The 20686-nt window shown below is 41.2% G+C and overlaps 1 protein-coding gene and 2 pseudogenes across 1 annotated transcript in view; 2 read left to right on the top strand and 1 right to left on the bottom strand.

The window, feature by feature from the left end:
• Positions 1-518: 518 nt before the first annotated feature.
• On the top strand, positions 519-1960 carry LOC128746382 (probable ATP-dependent RNA helicase DHX35; annotated as a pseudogene).
• Positions 1961-2111: 151 nt separating this feature from the next.
• Positions 2112-3919, bottom strand: LOC128746381 (cytosolic Fe-S cluster assembly factor NUBP2 homolog; annotated as a pseudogene).
• Positions 3920-4115: 196 nt separating this feature from the next.
• Positions 4116-20686, top strand: part of LOC128746380 (zinc finger protein 728-like) — a 176334-nt gene continuing 159763 nt past the window's right edge. Inside the window, exon 1 of the mRNA XM_053843434.1 lies at positions 4116-4655. Coding sequence (XP_053699409.1) covers positions 4312-4655 — 344 coding nt within the window. The 5' untranslated portion in view covers positions 4116-4311. The remainder of the gene's footprint in view (positions 4656-20686) is intronic.

Below are 20686 nucleotides of genomic sequence, written 5' to 3'. Positions count from 1 at the left end.
TCTCTAGAAACATAAGTTATCTTATCTTCGATGCCTGATTTTACATTCTCAGTTTCGTAAATGTAGCATACTTTCAACTGTTTAAACTGCTGTAGACCCGACGACGAGACGTTCGACAGTTGATCTCGATGGGGCATTAAGATCGTCATCGGGGTTATGAAGGCTTTTATTGTCTGCACACCGACGCGAACGAACACTTTGCAGCTTTGAATGATTATCGGAAGCACTTTTTTCCAAGCAAAGGTAATCACAAGCCATCCTTGGGAACAGCTGACCAACGGGTATTGAGCCTAATCCGTCTAACTCTCATCGATGGCCGATTTTTCTCAAATATCATCAATCCAGCTTTCCACGAGCGATAATGGCGGATATTGAGCACAAGTGGGCACAATCTTTTGACATTCATTGGAGGAGCGTCGTGTTCGCCCTGACGGAGTTACTATGGAAACATCCATGATTGTTTGTTGTTCGAGTGTAACAATGTAAACATTGTTTAATTTTGCAGATCGCAAGGTCGCATGCATCTCTACGAGGTGTTTTATTTGCAAGGTAAGGTTTTGTTCGTCAGGCTCAAAAAGATATAATAATTTGGACTACACTTTCAGACTACGTGAAGGGAACAGTGGAAACGGTAATGAAAATCCATCGTAGTGAGAAACCGGGAGACATTCTTGCGTTCCTGTTCCTGACGGGGCAGGAAGAAGTGTTAAAAGCACTCGATCTTTTGCGTGAGCATATAAGGAGGCTAGTGGGAAGGATGACTTGACAATATTTCCCATGTACGGGACGCTATCCAACACGGATCAGTTGAAAGTTTTTTTCAACGCCCCTAAGGGAGTTCGGAAAGTTATTTTAGCTACAAACATAGCGGAGACATCAGTGACAATTCCAGGAATTGTTTATGGTAAGCCGGCTTGTAACTTAACTGCTTGCTTGAAACTGTAAAGAAATTCTAATGTCAACTACTTTCAGTTATTGATAGCGGATTTGTAAAGTTGAACTGGTATTCAGCCGAGAGCACCACTAACAGTTTGGTAATAGTACCGACTAGCAAAGCAGCCGCAGAACAGCGAGCAGGCCGAGCCGGAAGGATTCGCAGCGGAAAAGTCTACCGTCTCTATACCGAAGAAGAGTGGGACAAACTACCCGATTATACTCCACCGGAAATGCGCCGAACCAATCTCTGCAGCACGGTTTTATTTCTAAAAGCATTGGGAATTGATAACATCTTGCGGTTCACGTTTCGTTCACCATCACCGGCTAAGAATCTGCTGGCTTCACTGGAGACTTTGTTCGCTCTGGATGCACTCGACTCCGATGGAAACATAACGTCCCCGGTTGGTTATTTCCTAGCAGAAATGCCTATAAATCCGATGTTGGCTAAAATGCTGTACAACGCCGGCGAGATGGGATGCTCAGAGGAAATTCTTATTATAATAGCCATGCTGCAAGCTCAATCAGTTTTCTCAAAACCAGTGAGCGGCCAGGCGTCCATACGAGCCCGTATTGCGAAGCGTAATTTTGAAGTTTCTGAGGGAGATCTGATCACACTTTTGAATGTGTACACAGCCTTTGTTGAAAATGATCGCACGAAAGAATTCTGTGGACGAAATTTTTTGATTTATCGTAATTTGAAACGCGCACATGAAATCAAAACACAGCTTTGCAGCATGCTGGAACGAGAATTAAACATACCACTGCTTTCTTGTGGTGACAATGTGAAAACTATATGCCGCTGCATTGTGTCGGGATTTTTTCCATACGCTGCTTATTTGCATCATTCTGGGGTTTACAAAACGGTACGAGGTGACACAGAGCTTTCGATTCATCCACTTTCGGCATTGTATACCGTAGAACAGCTACAATGGGTTGTATTTTGTGAACTTTTGCATACTACCAAATTGTTCAAAAAGGTACCGTTATTAAACAAGAGTGGCTCACAGAACTGGCAACTCACTAGTACCATAAAGTTACGGTCGTAAGAGATATTTTCTAAGCCTTAATATACTTGGAGTTTTAAAGCCAAATAATTTCTTGTATTTTAATTTGATGACCAGTTTGGATCGTGGAAGTTTCGAACGTAAAAATTTATTTCAAATTAAGCTTAAGTTTTATTGCTTTTCCACTGTTAAAACCTTAACAATATCTCTCAGCACTTGTGACGTGGTACAATCTGGTAGTTCATTCACACATGCCTTTCCCGTACACCCCAATCCACCAACACGTGGATCGATCGGTAACGTCCCCAAGTGGGGCACTTTTGCCAGTTTTGCCAACGCTAATCCACCTCCCGAAGAGAATATATTCGTACATTCGGCACAATTGGGACACACAAAGCCGCTCATATTCTCTACAATCCCAATGATCGGTATCCCAGTTTCTTACAGAAAGTTACCTCCTTTCGGACGTCTTCCAAGGCCATTTCCTGAGGCGTTGTCACAATCTGCGTTTACTCCGTTTACTCCCTTTAAGTTTTCCATGACGGTGATGTGTTCGTCCGAAGTGCCCGGAGGAGTATCGATAATGAGATAATCCAACTCATCCCAAGCGACGTCCTCTAAAAACTATTTCATCATTGCAGTCTTCTTGGGTCCTCGCCAAATAACAGCTTCGGTTCGGCTCTTCAACAGAAAACCAATCGACATAACGGCCAGTTTCTTTTCGGCACTGGTATAAACCGGTACCCATCCTTCTTCGCATTGGTGAACATCGTGATCCTCTAGTCCTAGCAAGATGGGACGCTGGGACCGCACAGATCAATGTCTAATAAGCCAACCTAAACGAAAGTGTTGATTAAAAAACATGATTATATTGTGCTTTGCAAGAAATCTTTTCATTCTCGGAAAGTTCATAGCAAGCTGTCAAAATAATTCTGTATTGAGCGAAGCTGACGAATTATCGTTAATTGAATATCGATATTTTTCACATATCGATACGTATACTCAGCTGAAAGCATAATCAGCAAAATTGCTCGCATCACGTGACGATCTGCATTTTACATTTATTTTATAACACTCCGTATAACGTGTTAACATTTACAGAGCGGTTGTATTTATTTATGCATGCCGAAATTAACTATTTCCAAAAAATCTCTATCGAGATTTCGTCCACGAATATCGATACCAGTTATATCGATACATTATCGCCCAATGCTGAGCTCGCCAAATATTGAAGGATGTGCTTTTGTCCAGAGCTGCCATACAAATAGATTAATTTCTATTGTTTAGATATTTGCATCACTTCTTAAATTTTGTTACTATTTACACCAATTTTTATACTTATGATATTCAATGAATTTATATAAAACCGATTTTTGAATGTAAGAGGCTAAAAGAAGTTTTTTTTATGGTAGTTTTAGTTGCTAAAGCATCAGTAACAATTGCACATATAAACCAAAAAATATTTGGCCACCTTTTCTTGTTCTCGTTGCGGTGATTGACGATGCGGACTACCGCCGCAACAGGATGAAAATTTATGTAAATAACCGCAATATTTTGCCAATTCAAATGACTCACCTTATAACCGGATTCCGATAAGGTTAACGCGATCTGCAAAATTGAACAATGTTTACATTTTTACATTCGAACAACAAACAATCATGAATGTATCCATAGTAACTCCGTCAGGGCGAACTCGACGCTCCTCCAATGAATGTCAAAAGATTGTGCCCACTTGTGCTCAATATCCGCCATTATCGCTCGTGGAAAGCTGGATACTTCATAAGTTTGATGGTTGAGTTATCTTTTCTGACTATAAGTTTTATTGTTTTTACTGTATTTTGTATCCTTCTGTTACCATAATTTTTATCTTCATGCTATGATTATTTTTTTCCGGGCGAAAACAATCCCCAGCAGGCTCCTCTCTCTCAGCTCTGAACTCAAAGGCAAAACCAAGGCAAAACCCTTGAAGGGTTTAACATTCCGGAGAGTGTTGTTCACAGTTGATTATGACTGTGTCAATTTTACCCCGTGAAATAACGAACATCTTTAGACGTGTACAACATGACAAGAAAGGAAAGTGAAAAACTTTTTTTATCTGGCGCCGAGTGAGCGAGCAGCGAGTGAGTGATCAGTGATGGCTTTGCTGTTTCTCTGCCTGCGTAAAATCGTTGAAAAATTCTTGCCTGCGGATAGTGACGCTCCGAAGTGAATGAAAAATTTGATGCTAGTTTTTACGTCGACACAAGTAACAAAATAGTGTTACGTGAAAATTGAAAGCTTTTTTCAGTTCCTGTGGCCTTCGGCAGTGTTTTGCTGTGTTTTTGGAAAGTATCTCAAGCCAGCAATAGTTGCTAGTTCCTGCATTACGAAAATGGAAGAACTACTCGCTTCAGTGAAAAAAGAAGAGTGCGATGATATGATGAAAGTGGAAGAGCCTGCTCGGCCTGCTGCGATAAAAGTGGAAGAGGTTATGATATCGGATGTTCTGGAGCCGGAAAGTGTAAATGATAGCCATTCCGATGATACGGCGGCGGGCACGGCCCAACCTGCTACACTTGCCGTTGCCGTTGGTCCAAGTAGTGATATTAAGCTAGAAGCTACCTCATCAGAAGCCACCATCGGCGATCAAGCGAAGACGGCTACCAGCGGGGAGAATGCGGCGCAGCCGGCGGCGGCAGCGACTAATGACGAAGTTCCAGCTGCTTCCAGTTCAAGGTAATGGTTTACTCTATTTTATCCTATAATGACAGTGAATTATTAGAATATATATAAACCTGGTTAACTTGCTAAAAACGGCAGATGCCCGATAGATAGACAAATGAATGCATTTGCATACTATACCTATGAATTCCGTCGAACGACGCATTGATTTGACAAAGTGATATTCAACCAAACATCACTTCAAACTTTTACGCCGTTGAATAGCATGATGGTACAATAATTGTCAAACTTCTAGCAATCAGACGTCTTTGGTTGGACAAATACAATCGTGGCCGTTTTTCACTAACGTTATATTGAATTTAGTGAAATAAATGTTACCTAAAATAAGGGTTAAGCAACCATTCAAATTAATTACTAACTCAGATCTGCTGGGTTTGAGAGCTGTTTTATTTCGTCTTCTGTGCTCGGTGGTTAGTACATGAAGTTTCGGAAAGAACGTCCACATCTTCGTGTTTCTCGTCGAATAGGAATCGGTACGGGATCTTGGAATGCTGCTACCTACATATTGACCAGTTGAACCAAAGTTTGATGTGCTGAAAGATGGGCATTCAAAAATCAGAAACAGGAACAAGTACACAAAATGTGGACAAAATCGGATCACTTTTTTCGTGAAGTTCCCAAATTTTTGGTTAATGTTTAAGCGCTGCTTCAAGAAAAGTTTACAAAAACGCTCTTAAATGATGGAATTTGGATAACACTAAGTCCACTTGCTGTATCCTAAATTCTTTCAGTGCCTTTTCTTCTGTTGCAGCGCTGCAGTGAATTTGGACGGTGCGATCTCGGTCAGCAGTGGTTCAGCAGCGGACACCCGCTGTGACATCTGCGGAAAGCAGTTCAATAGCCGGGGCTCACTGATCCGACATGTTTACCTGCACAAGAAGACCACCGTTTATCGGTGTGAGGTTTGCCAGAAAGAATTCATCTATAAAGGGTCGCTGAATCGACATGTACTGTGCCATAAAGGCGGTCCAAGGAAGCAATGCAATCTCTGCGAAAAATCCTATACCACGAGCTACTATCTGGCTGTACATATTGCCTCGCATAACAAACACATTTGCAAGGTTTGCGATATAGGTTTCAGCTCGAAAAGAGCATATCTTACTCACGTGGAAACGCACTCCGAGGAAAGCGGAGTCAAATGCCAAATTTGTGACAACATCTTCAGTTGAAGAGAAATTTACGGAGACACCTCCGGACGCACACCGCGGAGCGAGCGCACAAGTGTTCGACCTGCCAGAGAGGGTTCGTGTTTCGTCGACAGCTTGAAGATCACGTATCACGCAGTCACAGCGAAGAGCAACCGTTCGTGTGCGACACTTGCGGCTTGTCATTCACGACTGCGGGTGGTATGAACATTCACAAGAAACGGCACAGCTTGGAGTACAAGTGCCCGAAGTGTGGGGAAGTATTTCGATGGCGTAAGCAACTTGTGAATCACGAATGTGCCAAAAAATAGTAGAAATATAAAGTTAATTCGAAAAGACGTTGAGCCAAAGTTCAATGAAAATTAACTTGAACAACTAGTGGACGGGAGGATTACGACTAGGGCTAGTCGGATGTACCACTTAGATGTACTTAGATGTAGAATCTAAGATGATTTTAGGGCTAACCACCAAACAAAAGAAGACGAAATAAAATAGTTCTTAACCTCTATCCCTTTTTTAAAGCAAACCTGAATGAATTTCCTCTTTGCCTTGGCGTAGATTTCTACCCATCGTAAGTTTCTCGTGAAAAAGTACTATATCTGCTGCAATCATGTGCTTGTCCATACATCTGTAGGGAAAGGGCGATAACCGCGGACGCCTTGAGGTTAACATTCAATCTTAAAGTCTCTGTCACAACGTGTACCCGTTAATTTTCCCCTAAAATTAACACTTTTTTTATCACCTAAACTAAAATATACCCTAAGGAAGGTTCATTTCATAAAGGGGACACTTGATTTCCAGTGGATTAAACTTAATTACAAAAACAGTGTTCTTACAATGCTTCTTTTTGCAATACAACCGACAAAAGTCAAGAAAAGTACATTAATTACATTAATTCTGCACAAATGGTGCTCCGAGAAGCTCGATCGTTGCGTGAATCAGTGAAAATCTCAAAATGTTCAAAGTTTGCGGCGTTTAAAATCGTTAGGAAGTCTTGGAAAACCTATACCGTAGAGGATTTACCGAAAAAACCTAACACAGGAAGGGACCAGTTGTAGTGGACCGAAATAAGGGACTTAGAGTTATGCAAGCTGATTCGCATGGAAATACCTGGGTACATATTTCTGGTGGAATTTGATAAGTAAGGTGTAAATTTTTCATACATTTTCCTCGCTACTTCTGGGTTCAAATCCTCTAAAAAAAATTTAGGTTATTATCTGTTTCTCCTCGATGTAAGTCGGACTCCACCAGCGATAATCCGGCGTATTCTATTATATGTATTCTATGATTCTATTATGTCATGCACCTGAAAAGATGGAGGTAGACTAGGTGCGAGGGTATAGCCAATAAGGCTATGTCCCCGTCTAAGTTCAAAACTAAATGCAAGTTGAAGCTGAAGTCCAAACGCGAGCTCAAGGCTTGCTTGGCGATAATTATTTTTAAATGTTCAGTTTAAATTATGCAGCTAGGAGATATAAAAAAAAACAGGTAAAAATATTAGGAATAATAACAGTTCCTGTAAGTTCCCGCTTAAATACTCCGCTGGATCTCCATACTGCTGTGGTCCGCGGTCACCAGCGATCCCAAATAGGCGAACTTATCTACCACTTCTAGTTCATCGCCGTGTTTCCTTTGGGCCTCTTTCTTTCACGTATTTGGTCTTCGACGTATGTATGTTTGACTCAATCGTCCTACACTTTGCTTTCGGACTGGTTCCTGGCCGCAAAGTTCCTAGCTATCATATCAAAGTCGTCTGCAAGTTGGTTACCCTTGGTGAAAATCGTGCCTCTCGTTTCGATGCCCGCTCTTTGCATTACACGATCAAATGTAGGTAGCTCTGATCAGTTGCGCCAGTTTATCCGGAAAACCGTGTTCTTGCATTATGTGCCGTAGTTCGTCTCGATCGACTATATCGTATGCTGCTTTGAAATATAAGGAAATTTGTGCCTTGCCGCACTCTTTCATCATTTCCCTGATGGGAAGGGAAGGATAGGAATAGGTAGTAAGGATATGGGAAAAGCGCGGACTAGGAAAACGACGGCACATGCATATATCAGAAGTGTTTTTCTCTTTCGAGTCAAAAACTTCAGAGAGAATTAAAGTTCTTTCCCACATTGGTTCAAAAACATAAGAATGCCTTTTAGTTTCAACTGTCTAACAGTATGATCTTCTATATAGGGTTGTCCAAAGACCCGTAAGCGCAATTGCATTTTTGTAGGACAGACACATCAAATGATATGAAGTTCCATAATCGGACTCACAAAGACGACAAGAGTAATACTCTGCACGTTGAATAGTGACCATATGATAATTGAGTTTACAATGGCCAGTCAATGCTCTAACAAGAATCTTCAAATTTTGCTTAGAAAAGTTTAATAAATTCTTTGAAAACGCTTGGTTTGGCTCTGCCAAAAGTACTTTAGTTTGACATGTTTCAGAATTTTAAAAATGGGATCGAATGGGTATTCAGGAACGATTGTGTTTTTTTGCGTAATGCAATGACGCTCTATCCGGACAAAAGACGTATTGTCCATCTGCATGATGTTTTTGTAGAAACGGGATCAAAATTTTCTTCAAACGATCGTCTGGCATATCTTAATTGATAGCCAAACCAGAGGGCTTGTTTTTGAAGGCACGAGAAAAAGAACGATGCCCTTCTGCGTCCATAATTTGGGTTGGGCTTCCACTACCTTGGTTGCGAATAGTTGTTGGGCATCTTAGGATATGGTGAACAGTCGAAGCCGCAACCTATTCGCTTTTTAAATGTTGTACCGTATACTTTTTGCCGAGATTTCTGTGCCAGTTCGTAGAAGTGTACAACTCGCTCCCGAAATGGGTCTTGTTTCGACGTCATTTTAAGCAAAACAAGGCAAGCATAAACAAAACCAAAAATATTGACAAAAAGAGGAGAGAGAGATAGAGCTACATACCCTCCTTTCTCTCTGAGCTCGTTTGTTGTTGAGTATAGGGGCCTCAAAAAAATTCCAAAATTTTAGTTGTCACCCGTTAGGGGTGCTAAGGTGGCAGTTGTGAAAATTAAGTCAATTCTTATGCTATATTACATTATTACAGTATTTAGGATTCGGCGACGAACTCCCGTTGCAAATACTGTGCACTAGTTGTTTGATTTCGAGAGCGTGGGAGCCGGGTGCGACTCTATGGCTTAAAGCTTCTGTTGACTACCGTGAACACCCAGATCGTGCTGCACCGAATTTACTTTATAGACCTATCTTGGTCAGTGCAGTGCATAAATGCCAGGGGAATAAAAGATAAATTTGTTCCATGGGTCGAGCCCTGATAAGCTGATAACTACTGATGGTCCGAGATTTGTTTGACTATTGGTTCATTTGTGGTTGGTTGTGTTAGAAAATTGATGACGGGTGCGCAGTTGAGATGTTAGGCGAGGCTGATGAGATCTCCACTTCTTCACTATACTACATTTTACAACTCAAGTAGTACGAAATGTCGAGGATAAAGCGCATTTACATCTATCATTTTTCTCATCATCATCATTATATTTAAAATGTGACATTCCGGCCTTTGGCAGGTAAATTCTTAGAGTCAGTTCGTGGAGTCCGCGCAGCGCTGGGGGCATAGGCGTGGCGACTATGCATGGGGTTCTATCTACCTATGTTTTAGTGGGCGACATTGCCTGTCTAGTCATGTAGAACCGGTGTTTGAGTTCTCCCTGATGCTCGGATGATGACAACACAAAAGGGCCAGGCATAGAGTTTTACACGCTTTTAAGCGACCGAAAAAAAAGGACGAAAAATGGCTTAATCATCATCAAAACACTTCAAATGAAAAATATCACAAATCATTCAAAATTCAACTAACATTCATCTAGATTATTCCAAAGGAAAGCTATATCTAATGAATCTCGATCGGGCTTTTTCGACTCTGCATCCAAGTACTGCAGAACGAACTCCAAACTAGAGCTGCTGTTTCTAACACATATGGAACTAAGTTAAAGTATAAGGCGTAACACATGGCAGACGCCATTAAAAATGTTATAAATAACAATAATCCTAAATTACTGCCTTGGGGACACCTGACGGATTGTGACCCCGTTGATCCCAATCTGACGCACAGTCGTTCGATATCGATGTCATTTACAAACCAAGATGCGTGGGAGATCTTCACTCCACGTCTGCTTTTCGTATTGGGGTTAGACCAGTAATGGCCAAACTATGGCCCGCGCAATGATTTGAGGGACGGCGGGCTTATGGACCCTGTGTCATTTACAGGGGATACTCAGTTTAGTCCTAATGCCTCGTGCATGTTGTGAATCTGAATGCTTTCCGGTTGAAATCTTTCCCAAATTCCTTTCCGGTGGTGATTTCTAAATGGTTTTTGCTGCCGCATATTTTACATTTTATTATGATCAGATTTGGCCCGCACCATGCCTATGCCTGGGCACCACTGGGTTAGACGATGAATCCTCGGGCTTCAGTGCATCAAACGTCAAGAAAGCGACTGAAGTCTCACCCGCTATGCTAACGCATGGTTTTGATCCATCCAGCGTCGCAGGAATCAGCCAGTATAACTAGTTTCATCGGCACACGATTATCTGCCACAGCTCATTTCTATGGACTGAATCGAACGATGCGTTGAAGTCCATAAATAGATGATGAGTGTGCAAGTTTTACTTCCGGAACTTGTCTAGTAACTGACACAGAGTAAACAGCTGATCCGTCGTGAAGAGACTCTCACGAAAAGCAGCTTGGTACTCGTTGACGAAGGACTTCGCTAACGGTCTCAGTCTACAGAACAGGATCCGGCAGAGCACCTCATGGGCAGAATTATGCAATGTAATACCTCAATAATTTTCACCAATTTTCTTCCGCCCAGATCCTGATAATGATTCTATGGATTGCTACGTACAGCCGCAGGCTTTTTGCTTTTAAACGTTCACACGAAATAATGGAGAAGGAGTGGGTTCAAATCCGGCTGTTACCCTCCGATTACAGATTGGTTCTATCCATGGAATCGCCTAGCTTGGATAAAAGATTGCGATGCACAACTTCTTAGGCATTGCTTCACATGACCCTCATCTTCCGAGTAAGCAAGTTGTTGACTCTATCATTGCACATGGCATGAATACTTCCCTGCTGCTTTCGTATAAAATCCGTGCGTCGTTCCTAGAGAATCGCTTCTCTGCACTTCGCGTAGTGGCGCTTTTTTAGATGATAAATTCTTTCTACCGCAGTTAAAATTGAGAGATACAAACACTGTCAGCAGTTCAGTAGTCATGTTTATGGGCTGACAGATAAAAGAATACTACCAGGGGCAGGGATGATTTCACCTCAGAAGAAAAAAAGAGAAGAGAAAAATTCAAACTGTGCTCAGTCTTGAACGCGATTTATTCTTCTCAGTTTCATTTTAACTTTTCTCTTTCGTGCTGAACGCAGTTGTATGAGCAACCGCACATTGCGCTGCTCATTGAGGAGCAACAGAATGTTAATACACTTTGAATACGTTGATGCGATGCGGTGACGTATGACAACTACGGGTAGTTCTAACGTGGGTAGTGCGTTAAAAAGAACGACAGTTGAATCATGACTCTTACATTTAGTATATTCAGTTGAGTTTGGTTGCCCGTGAACGCAACTGCATCATATGGTTAGGCATGTCACAACGGCGACAGTGAGAAAAATGTTATTTAGATATGACAACATTTGAATTCCCATGTATTTGCTTCTTGACGCGTACCAACAGGAAAGTTCCATTATAAACAAAGGTAATTCTCCGCTAAGATTCAAAATTTAACGACTTTTGATTGTCTTGACGCCTCTGAGTCTATAGTAGCTGCACGCGCACCTGTTGTTTTGTTTTCACGTTTACTGCTGTAGCTACCGAGAGGACCGGGAGCAAAACCGAAAGTTGCTCATTTAAAGAGCGCATTAAGAAGTTTTTCTGCGCGTCAGTTTTTCTCACTGTGTTTAGTCTGTTTCTCATTGTGTGAACAGCAGAAGAAAGAGTTCCGGCGTTCCGGATTGTGTCTGTTACAAGGGTGTCACATCTACCGATGTTCAATCATCAACAGAGCTTTTCGCGGAGTTTTTTGAAAGTGTTTTTACTGAAGCAACGGGCAGCATCACCGAATTGTCCGTTGATAGCGACGATGTACCATCCCAATTGTCCAATTCTTGTGTCGAAAACGGTATTCGCGAGCTCGATGTCAATAAGTCTGCAGGTCCTGATATGCTAACAAATAGAATCTTAAAACAGTTTCGACTAGAATTTGTGGTGCCTCTTACACGCTTGTTCAATGTGTCATTAGCTACCGGCCATTTTCCGGGGATCTGGAAGATCTCGCACATCACTCCGATACATAAAAAAGGGGCTAAAGCTCATGTGGAAAATTACCGAGGAGTTGCTATTCAATCGGCAATTCCGAAGCTTTTTGAGTCGTTAGTTTACAGTCGCCTTTACGATAATGTGAGTAGCCGTATCTCTCCTACGCAACACGGATTCCTGAAGAAAAAATCTGTCATTACAAACTTTTGTGAATTCAATTCTACAGTTACGGATTATATTTCAAAAGGTTTTCAAGTGGATTGTATATATACAGATACTAGCTGACCCGACAAACTTCGTATTGCCACAAATTAACCTGTGTTGTACATAAATCATGAATCTCGGATGATCTTTGTCACTTCTCGAGTTTTGCAAGCCCCCCAGTGGGCGGCGCTTCCGACGGCGGGTCACCGGCAACACTCGCGACCGGCTCGTCCTGAATGATCTAGTGTTACTATAGATAGTTTGTGTGGTCTTGTTATTGATTAATGTTTTATGGAAGAGTCTCGAATTTCTCGAGTTGGATTAGTTTTTGAGTTTCGCAAAAATTTCTGTTTTATTTGTATGAGAGTCCATATCCCCCTACCACAGGGGTCTCTAACTATCATAAAATAAATTCTAGACTCAAAAATCTCCTACATGCTAAATTTGGTTCCATTTGCTTGATTAGTACTCAAATTATAAGGAAATTTGTATTTCATTTGTATGGGAGCCCACCCTCTTAAAAGGGAAAGGGGTCGTAATACACCACAGAAAAAAAATTCTGCCATCTAAAACTCTCACATGCCAAATTTGGTTCCATTTGCTTGATTAGTTCTCGAATTATGAGGAAATTTGTATTTCATTTGTGTAGAAGCCCCCCCTCTTGAAGTGTGGAAGGATCCTAATTCACCGTAGAAAATATTTTTGCCTCCAAAAACCTCCACATGCCGAATTTGGTTCTATTTGCTTGATTAGTTCTCGAGTTATGGGGAAATTTGTATTTCATTTGTATTGGAGCCCCCCCTCCTAATGTGGGAAGAGGTCCTAATTCATCACAGAAAAAATTCTTGCCTCCAAAAACACCTACACGCCAAATTTGGTTCCATTTGCTGGATTAATTCTCCAGTTATGAGGAAATTTGTATTTCGTTTGTATAGGACCCCCCCTCCTAAAGTGGGGAGGGGTCCCAATTCATCATTGAAAAAAAAATTGTCTCCAAAAACACACACTTGCCAAATTTGGTTCAATTCGCTTGATTAGTTCTCGAGTTATGAGGAAATTTGTATTTCATTTGTACAGGAGCCCCTCCTCTTAAAGTGGGGAGGGGTCCTAATTCACCATAGAAAATTTTCTTGCTCTCGAAAACCTTCACATGCCAAATTTGGTTGCATTTGCTTGATTAGTTCTCGAGTTATGAGGAAATTTGTATGGAAGTCCCCCCTCTTAAAGGGGAGAGGAGTTATAATTCCTCTTATAAAGAGGGGAGGGGTCTCAATTCACCATAGAATAAATTCTTGTCACCAAAAAAAACACCCACATGCCAAATGTTCTATTTGCTTGATTAGTTCTCGAGTTAGGAGGAAATTTGTATTTCATTTGTACAGGAGCCCCCCCTCTTAGAGTGGGGAGGGGTCCTAATTCACCGTAGAAAATTTTCTTGCCCTCGAAAACCTTCACATGCCAAAGTTGGTTCCATTTGCTTGATTAGTTCTCGAGTTATGAGGAAATTTGTATGGAAGCCCCCCCTCTTAAAGGGGAGAGGAGTTACAATTCCCCTTATAAAGAGGGAGGGGTCTCAATTTACCATAGAATAAATTCTTGTCACCGAAAACACCCACATGCCAAATTTGGTTCTATTTGCTTGATTAGTTCTCGAGTTATGAGGAAATTTGTATTTCATTTGTATAGGAGCCCCCCCTCCTAAAGTGGGGAGAGGTTCTTATTCATCATAGAAAACATTCTTGCCTCCAAAAACACCTACATGCCAAATTTGGTTCCATTTGCTGGATTAGCTCTCGAGTTATAAGGAAATGTGTATTTCGTTTGTATAGGAGCCCCCCCCCTCTTAAAGTGGGGAGGGGTCCCAATTCATCATAGAAAAAAATTTTGTCTTCAAAAACACACACATGCCAAATTTGGTTCCATTTGCTTGATTAGTTCTCGAGTTATGAGGAAATTGGTATTTCATTTGTACAGGAGCCCCCCCTCTTAAAGTGAGGAGGGGTCCTAATTCAACATAGAAAATTTTCTTGCCCTCGAAAACCTTCACATGCCAAATTTGGTTCCATTTGCTTGATTAGTTCTCGAGTTATGAGGAAATTTGTATGGAAACCCCCCCCTTAAAGGGGAGAGGAGTTATAATTCCCCTTATAAAGAGGGGAGGGGTCTCAAATTACCCTAGAATAAATTCTTGTCACCGAAAACACCCACATGCCAAATTTGGTTCTATTTGCTTGATTAGTTCTCGAGTTATGCAGAAATTTGTGTTTCATTTGTATGGGAGCCCCCCCTCTTAGTGGGGAGAGGGGTCTCTAACCATCACTAAAACCTTTCCTGGCCCCAAAAACCTCTACATGCAAATTTTCACACCGATTGGTTCAGTAGTTTTTGATTCTATAAGGAACACAGGACAGACAGACAGACAGAAATCCTTCTTTATAGGTATAGATTGACTCTTGAAGTAATGCAGACGCAAAAAATATGACATCTACACATGGCTACTGCTTATTTGGAACCTAGCAAAAGCACAAACAAAAACATATGAAAAAACTGCTGCACCCTCACCCGGTGGGAAATGCTATGCCTATAACTCACGAGCGACACCAAACTTGCACCCGTAGCAATACAGCGGTACGGGAGACCGAGTAACAGTAGGTATTTTACTTCTTGTGAAAGTAACGAATAGTCCAGCAATGCTAAGAACATATTAATATGAACTCGAAAGCGGATTGACGCGAGCAAAAATCAGTTATAGACGGGATCCTATGTTCAATTTCCAGCCATAGTTGACGAAAGTTCAACTCGAAATGTTTGTGACTCAAACGTTTACAAAGAATTGATTCAAAAAGAAAAGAAATGTTAATTTATAAAATGAAAAAAGAGGGCCCAACTGAGAACCTTGGGGAACACCGGAAATGACATTTATTAGAGACAGTCAGCTATCATTTGCCCTCATGAGAATTGATTACATCCACTGATTTAGTGTTAGAAAAAGCTTCGAAATTTGTCTCTACTCATCAAAATGATGATTTCCTCCAAATTATTTCCGTACTCCTTCTGTTCTTCTGTTGCAGCGACGCGGAGAATTTGGAGGCAGTCCAAGTCAGTGATGCTGGTAGTTCAGCAAAACATCACTGTGACATCTGCGGAAAACAGTACAATCATAGCACTTCACTTCGCCGCCATAGACTCGGTCACAAGAACACCAGCGTTCATTGGTGTGAGATTTGCCGGAAAGAATTCGCTACCAATCGAACACTGAAGCAACACATAAAGAAACTTCATGGCAGTGCGCGGAAGAAGCAATGTGACATTTGCGGAGCGTTCTATACCAAGGGTGCTTACATGGCTGCCCATATGGCTTCCCATAGCAAGCATGCTTGCAATATTTGCGACAAAAGTTTTAACTTGAAAAAGGACTTTTTTGCTCACATAAAAACACACTCTAGCGAAAACCTCGCTACGGCCTGCACTCCAGATTCTGTGATGTCCTCCAGACTCTCTGCTGTTGCTGAAGGAAGAGATGACAAAAAGTGTTCCGCAACGGAGCATCCGTATAAGTGTCCAATTTGCGCCAAAGAATTTGTATTTCGTCAACGGCTCGCACACCACATGATTAGTCACAGCGAAGAGCGACCGTTCCGATGTGACATTTGCGGTTCCTCGTACAAGTCCGCGGTTGGTTTGAACGTTCACAGGAAAACGCACAGCTTGGAGCGTCCGCACAAGTGCGCGGAGTGCGGAAAAGGATTCCTATATCGTCAACAGCTGGTAAATCACATGTCCTGTCACAGCGAAGAGCGAAAGTTCCGGTGCGACATTTGTGGCTCGTCCCATAAGTCCGGCCAGCAGTTGAATCTTCACAAAAAGAACCACGCCGTGCCTGAGGAGCGACGGACGGCGGTTGAATGTGGCATATGCGGTGGACGGTACTCTACTAACAAAACACTTGCAGTGCACCGAAAGTTGCACTCCACAGAAGGAAGCCGTAAGTTTCTTCCGCCGGAAAATTTTAAGGTGGCGGAAAACATTGATGGTGATCGACCATTCAGGTGTACGGAGTGTGCGGAAGGTTTTGTGTCCTACAAAGCTCTTCGACAACATCTGAAGAAACACGCCGTCGATTTGCATAAGTGCACGAAATGCGATGGCACCTTCAAGTGGGTAGTTGATCTGAATCGGCATCTGAAGGCGAACCTCTGCCATCATTCGGTCTAGTCTAATGTAGAATTTTTGAATTTATCTTCACATAAAATCCCACTTCAATCAAACGAAAACATTTTGAAAACTAATTTCATACCGATATTAGAGAAGGAAGTATTCACCTAACAATCTATCAGTCACTTTTCTTCTGTTCCAGCGGTCCGCTGCCGGGAGGTGTTTCGAAAACGGCTCGAAGCCGTGGTGACGGCCACCACCAGCCGGAACACATTTGCGATATTTGTGGCCGAGAATATAGGTCCAAAGATACTCTCGGGAAACACAGAAAAAAACACTCCGGCGTGCGGCCGTTCAAATGTGACGCATGTGACAAGAGTTTTATGCTGCTGTCGGAGCTAAGGGTGCACCAAGCAAGACACGGTCCGGAGCGAACGCACAAATGCGATGTTTGCGGAAAAGGATTCACAACCAAATCGCTGCGTGATCGACACACGTATCAGCATATGGATAAGAAAATGTTCAAATGCGACATCTGCGGTAAATCCTACCAAGCACCGGATACACTACGCAATCACATGAAAATTCATACGTCCTCGTTGAAGAATCCACCGAAGTGTCCGATTTGTGGAAAAACCTTCACAGTTAATGCTTTGTTAGCAGGCCACATACGTCATCACAAATATTACGAAAAATTGAAGAAACAACTGCCGGAAAAAGCCGAACAGACCTGCGATATTTGCCATAAGAGGTTGGCCCCGAACACTAATCTCGCAAAGCACAGAGCGTTACACACCGACGAGCGACATTTCGAGTGTGATCGATGTAGCAAAAGCTTCATCACCTATCGTGTACTTGCGAACCACACAGCTATTAATCATACCGGAACGAGGGACTTCAAGTGTGAACTGTGTCCCAAAACTTTTGCCCTGCAGGAACAATTAACGCAGCACAAAAAAGTGCACTTGGGGAAGCACCGGTGCACGATTTGCGGTCATGGCTTTATAGTTCGGTCTAGGCTGGTGGAACATATGCGCCGTCATAACGACGGTGATCCATCGGTCGGCGGTAAACCGTTTCTCTGTGACGTGTGCGGGGCGCAGTTTATTTCGAAAAGTAACCTGTTTCGACATAGGAAGGAACATTAGAAACAACCTGTGCAAAATCGACAGGGATTTTGTTTTGTTCACTTGGCAAGCAGAACAATGTAAATAATACCGGTTCAGTGGCAGTACCTCAATAGGAATCTGTTTGAAAATGGTAGTTTAATAGTCAAAGATAAACAATTGTAAGAAAGGCTTTTTGAATGATTTAAAAAAATGAAATTTTTTCGAGGAAAACTATGGGATTTAATCTAGTCTTCAATCTTAACTCACGAATCAGGCATAAAGTTGTGGAAACAGTTATGTTACAACTTATTTCAGATGCATTAGTAAATAAAAATCATGAAATAATTCACAATATGATTGGAAAAAACATTCGTGTTTTTTAATGAAATTCATTGTCTATTTTGTATACCGTGGAAGACCCAAATTTGACGCGGTTAAGAAATTTTCAATTTTAAACATTAATTACAAAATGACGGTTTGGCCAATAAAGTCAAGGTTTTGCACAGTAATAGTTAGACTAGCAAAGAATATGTAAAAAATAAACAAACAGTAAATATGCATTGAATTCTTTATATTTTGTCAAGTTTTTGTGAGACGCTCGGGGTTCCTAAATTGACGCATGAATTTTGCAACGTGCCTTATTTGACGCGAAATGTTCCTTATTTGACGCACTTGAAAAATTAGTATAATTTAACAAAAACGACGATGTATTTCGTATTTTAGATAACTGCGCATTATTTTAAATAGTTACACAAAGTTTTCGTTATTTGTGTGGATATATTTCACCCCAGTTTTTGCGAAAACGTTGGGAGAATTGGGACAGCCCACAGCCGATATGTTTATATTGCAAACACAACCAGGCTATTCAAAAATCTGACATAATTTGTGATTAACAATGAAAATTCTGGAAATGACTTTCCTAAAACAGTTGTACATTGTTTTGAATGACAGCTAGGAAAGTATCATGATTCAGGGTGTCGCAGGAAAAACTAAATTAGCCACTGACCGGAAACTGCAGTACGGGATTGGACCGGTCAGACAAACGAAAAAAGTGTCCTAATTTAACCTAAACCAATATTTTTGATTGCCCTACCCGTTTAGGGAACTTGATTTTACTCATAAGCAAAACAAGTCATTTACAGTTTATAGGACCTCCTCTCCAACGCTAAAACCATATGTTTGCCCTGGGAAAGTGTTTTCTGCAGCTTTTTCCGACGAACTGTGGCCTCTGTAACACCTAATGAGACGGTAAACTGTTGAACCAATATCTTTCTTGGTGACTTACGAGATATTTAGTGTCGGAATAGATGACATACTTTTTATATCTTACTCTGTAAATAATAAGGAACACTAAGAGCCTAATTTGACGCAAAACATTTTTGTCCAGAAATAAGCTAAAAAGCTTTTACAGTTCGAATAACGTGTACAATATATTAATAATACTTAAGTTTTAACAGTTTTCGAAGATATTATAACAAAAAAGCACTTTTACGCGTAAAAAATATAAAACATAGTTGAGTGTTTCTTTAGCGTTTGTGCTAAGGCAGGAAAAAAATGGCGCATTTGACAAACACCCTTTCTGTTTATTTTTTATTTACAATTATAAATGACCAATCAAAAGCTTTTTATGGCATGAATGCGTTTCATAAGTGTAAACAAAGTGTCAAAGGTACACTTTTGCGAAATATTAATAGTCAGGATAAGTTATTATAGAAAATTTCTGAAAAGTGCGTCAACTTTGGACCCGCGTCAAGTATGGTGCGTGCACGGTAGTTTGATTTCAGTTTTTTTTAATATTTTCAGCATTCAGCAAACCAAGTTTTTTAAAATTTCTATTTCATTTCATAATCGTTCAATTTTACTGGTTTCGAACCAGGATTTTGTAGCCGAAGTGGTATATGAATGCATGCGCTGTCTAGCTGTTGAAACACCGTTTTTGCGTTGGTCGTTTCGCTCTTAACGGAAACCAGCAGCAGCAGATCGGTCCACGTGGACAATTTTTTTATATATAACTAGCTGACCCGACAAACTTCGTATTGCCACAAATTAACCTGTGTTGTACATAAATCATGAATCTCGGATGATCTTTGTCACAATCTCGAGTTTTCCAAGCCCCCCAGTGGGCGGCGCTTCCGACGGCGGGTCACCGGCAACACAAATTTCCATTTTATTTGTATGAGAGTCCATATCCCCCTACCACAGGGGTGAGAGGTCTCTAACTATCGTAAAATAAATTCAAGACTCCAAAATCTCCCACATGCCAAGTTTGGTTCCATTTGGTTGATTAGTTCTCAAGTTATAAGGAAATTTGAATTTCATTTGTATGGGGCCTCCCCTCGTAAAAGGGGAAGGAGTCGTAATTCACCATAGAAAAAATTTCTGCCATCTAAAACTCCCACATGCTAAATTTGGTTCCATTTGATTGATTAGTTCTCGAGATAAGAGGAAATTTGCATTTCATTTGTATGGAAGCCCACCCTCTTAAAGGGGAGATGGGCCATAACTCGCTTTCTAAAGAAGAGAGGGGTCTCAATTCACCATAGAAAACAATCTTGCGTCCAAAACCACTTACATGTCAAATTTGGTTCCATTTGCTTGATTAGTTCTCGAGTTATGAGGAAATTTGTTTTTCATTTGTATAGGAGCCCCCCCCCCCTCTTAAAGTGGGGAAATCCATAGAAAATATTCTTGCCTGCAAAAACACCCACATGCCAAATATGGTTCAATTTGCTTGATTAGTTCTCGAATTATGAGGAAATTTGTATTTCATTTGTGTAGAAGCACCCCCTCTTAAAGTTGGAAGGGGTCCTAATTCACCATAGAAAATATTTTTACCTCCAGAAACCTCCACATGCCCAATTTGGTTCCATTTGCTTGATTAGTTCTCGAGTTATGAGGAAATTTGAATTTCATTTGTATAGGAGCCACCCCTCCTAAAGTGGGTAGGGGTCCCAATTCATCATAGAAAAAAATTTTGTCTCCAAAAACACCCACGTGCCAAATTTGGTTCCATTTGCTTGATTAGTTCTCGAGTTATGAGGAAATTTGTATTTCGTTTGTATAGGAGCCCCCCCTCTTAAAGTTGGGAGGGGTCCTAATTCACCATAGAAAA

Source organism: Sabethes cyaneus, chromosome 1, assembly GCF_943734655.1.
Source record: "Sabethes cyaneus chromosome 1, idSabCyanKW18_F2, whole genome shotgun sequence".
Taxonomy (NCBI): domain Eukaryota; kingdom Metazoa; phylum Arthropoda; class Insecta; order Diptera; family Culicidae; genus Sabethes; species Sabethes cyaneus.
This window is presented reverse-complemented; position numbering and strand designations above follow the sequence as displayed.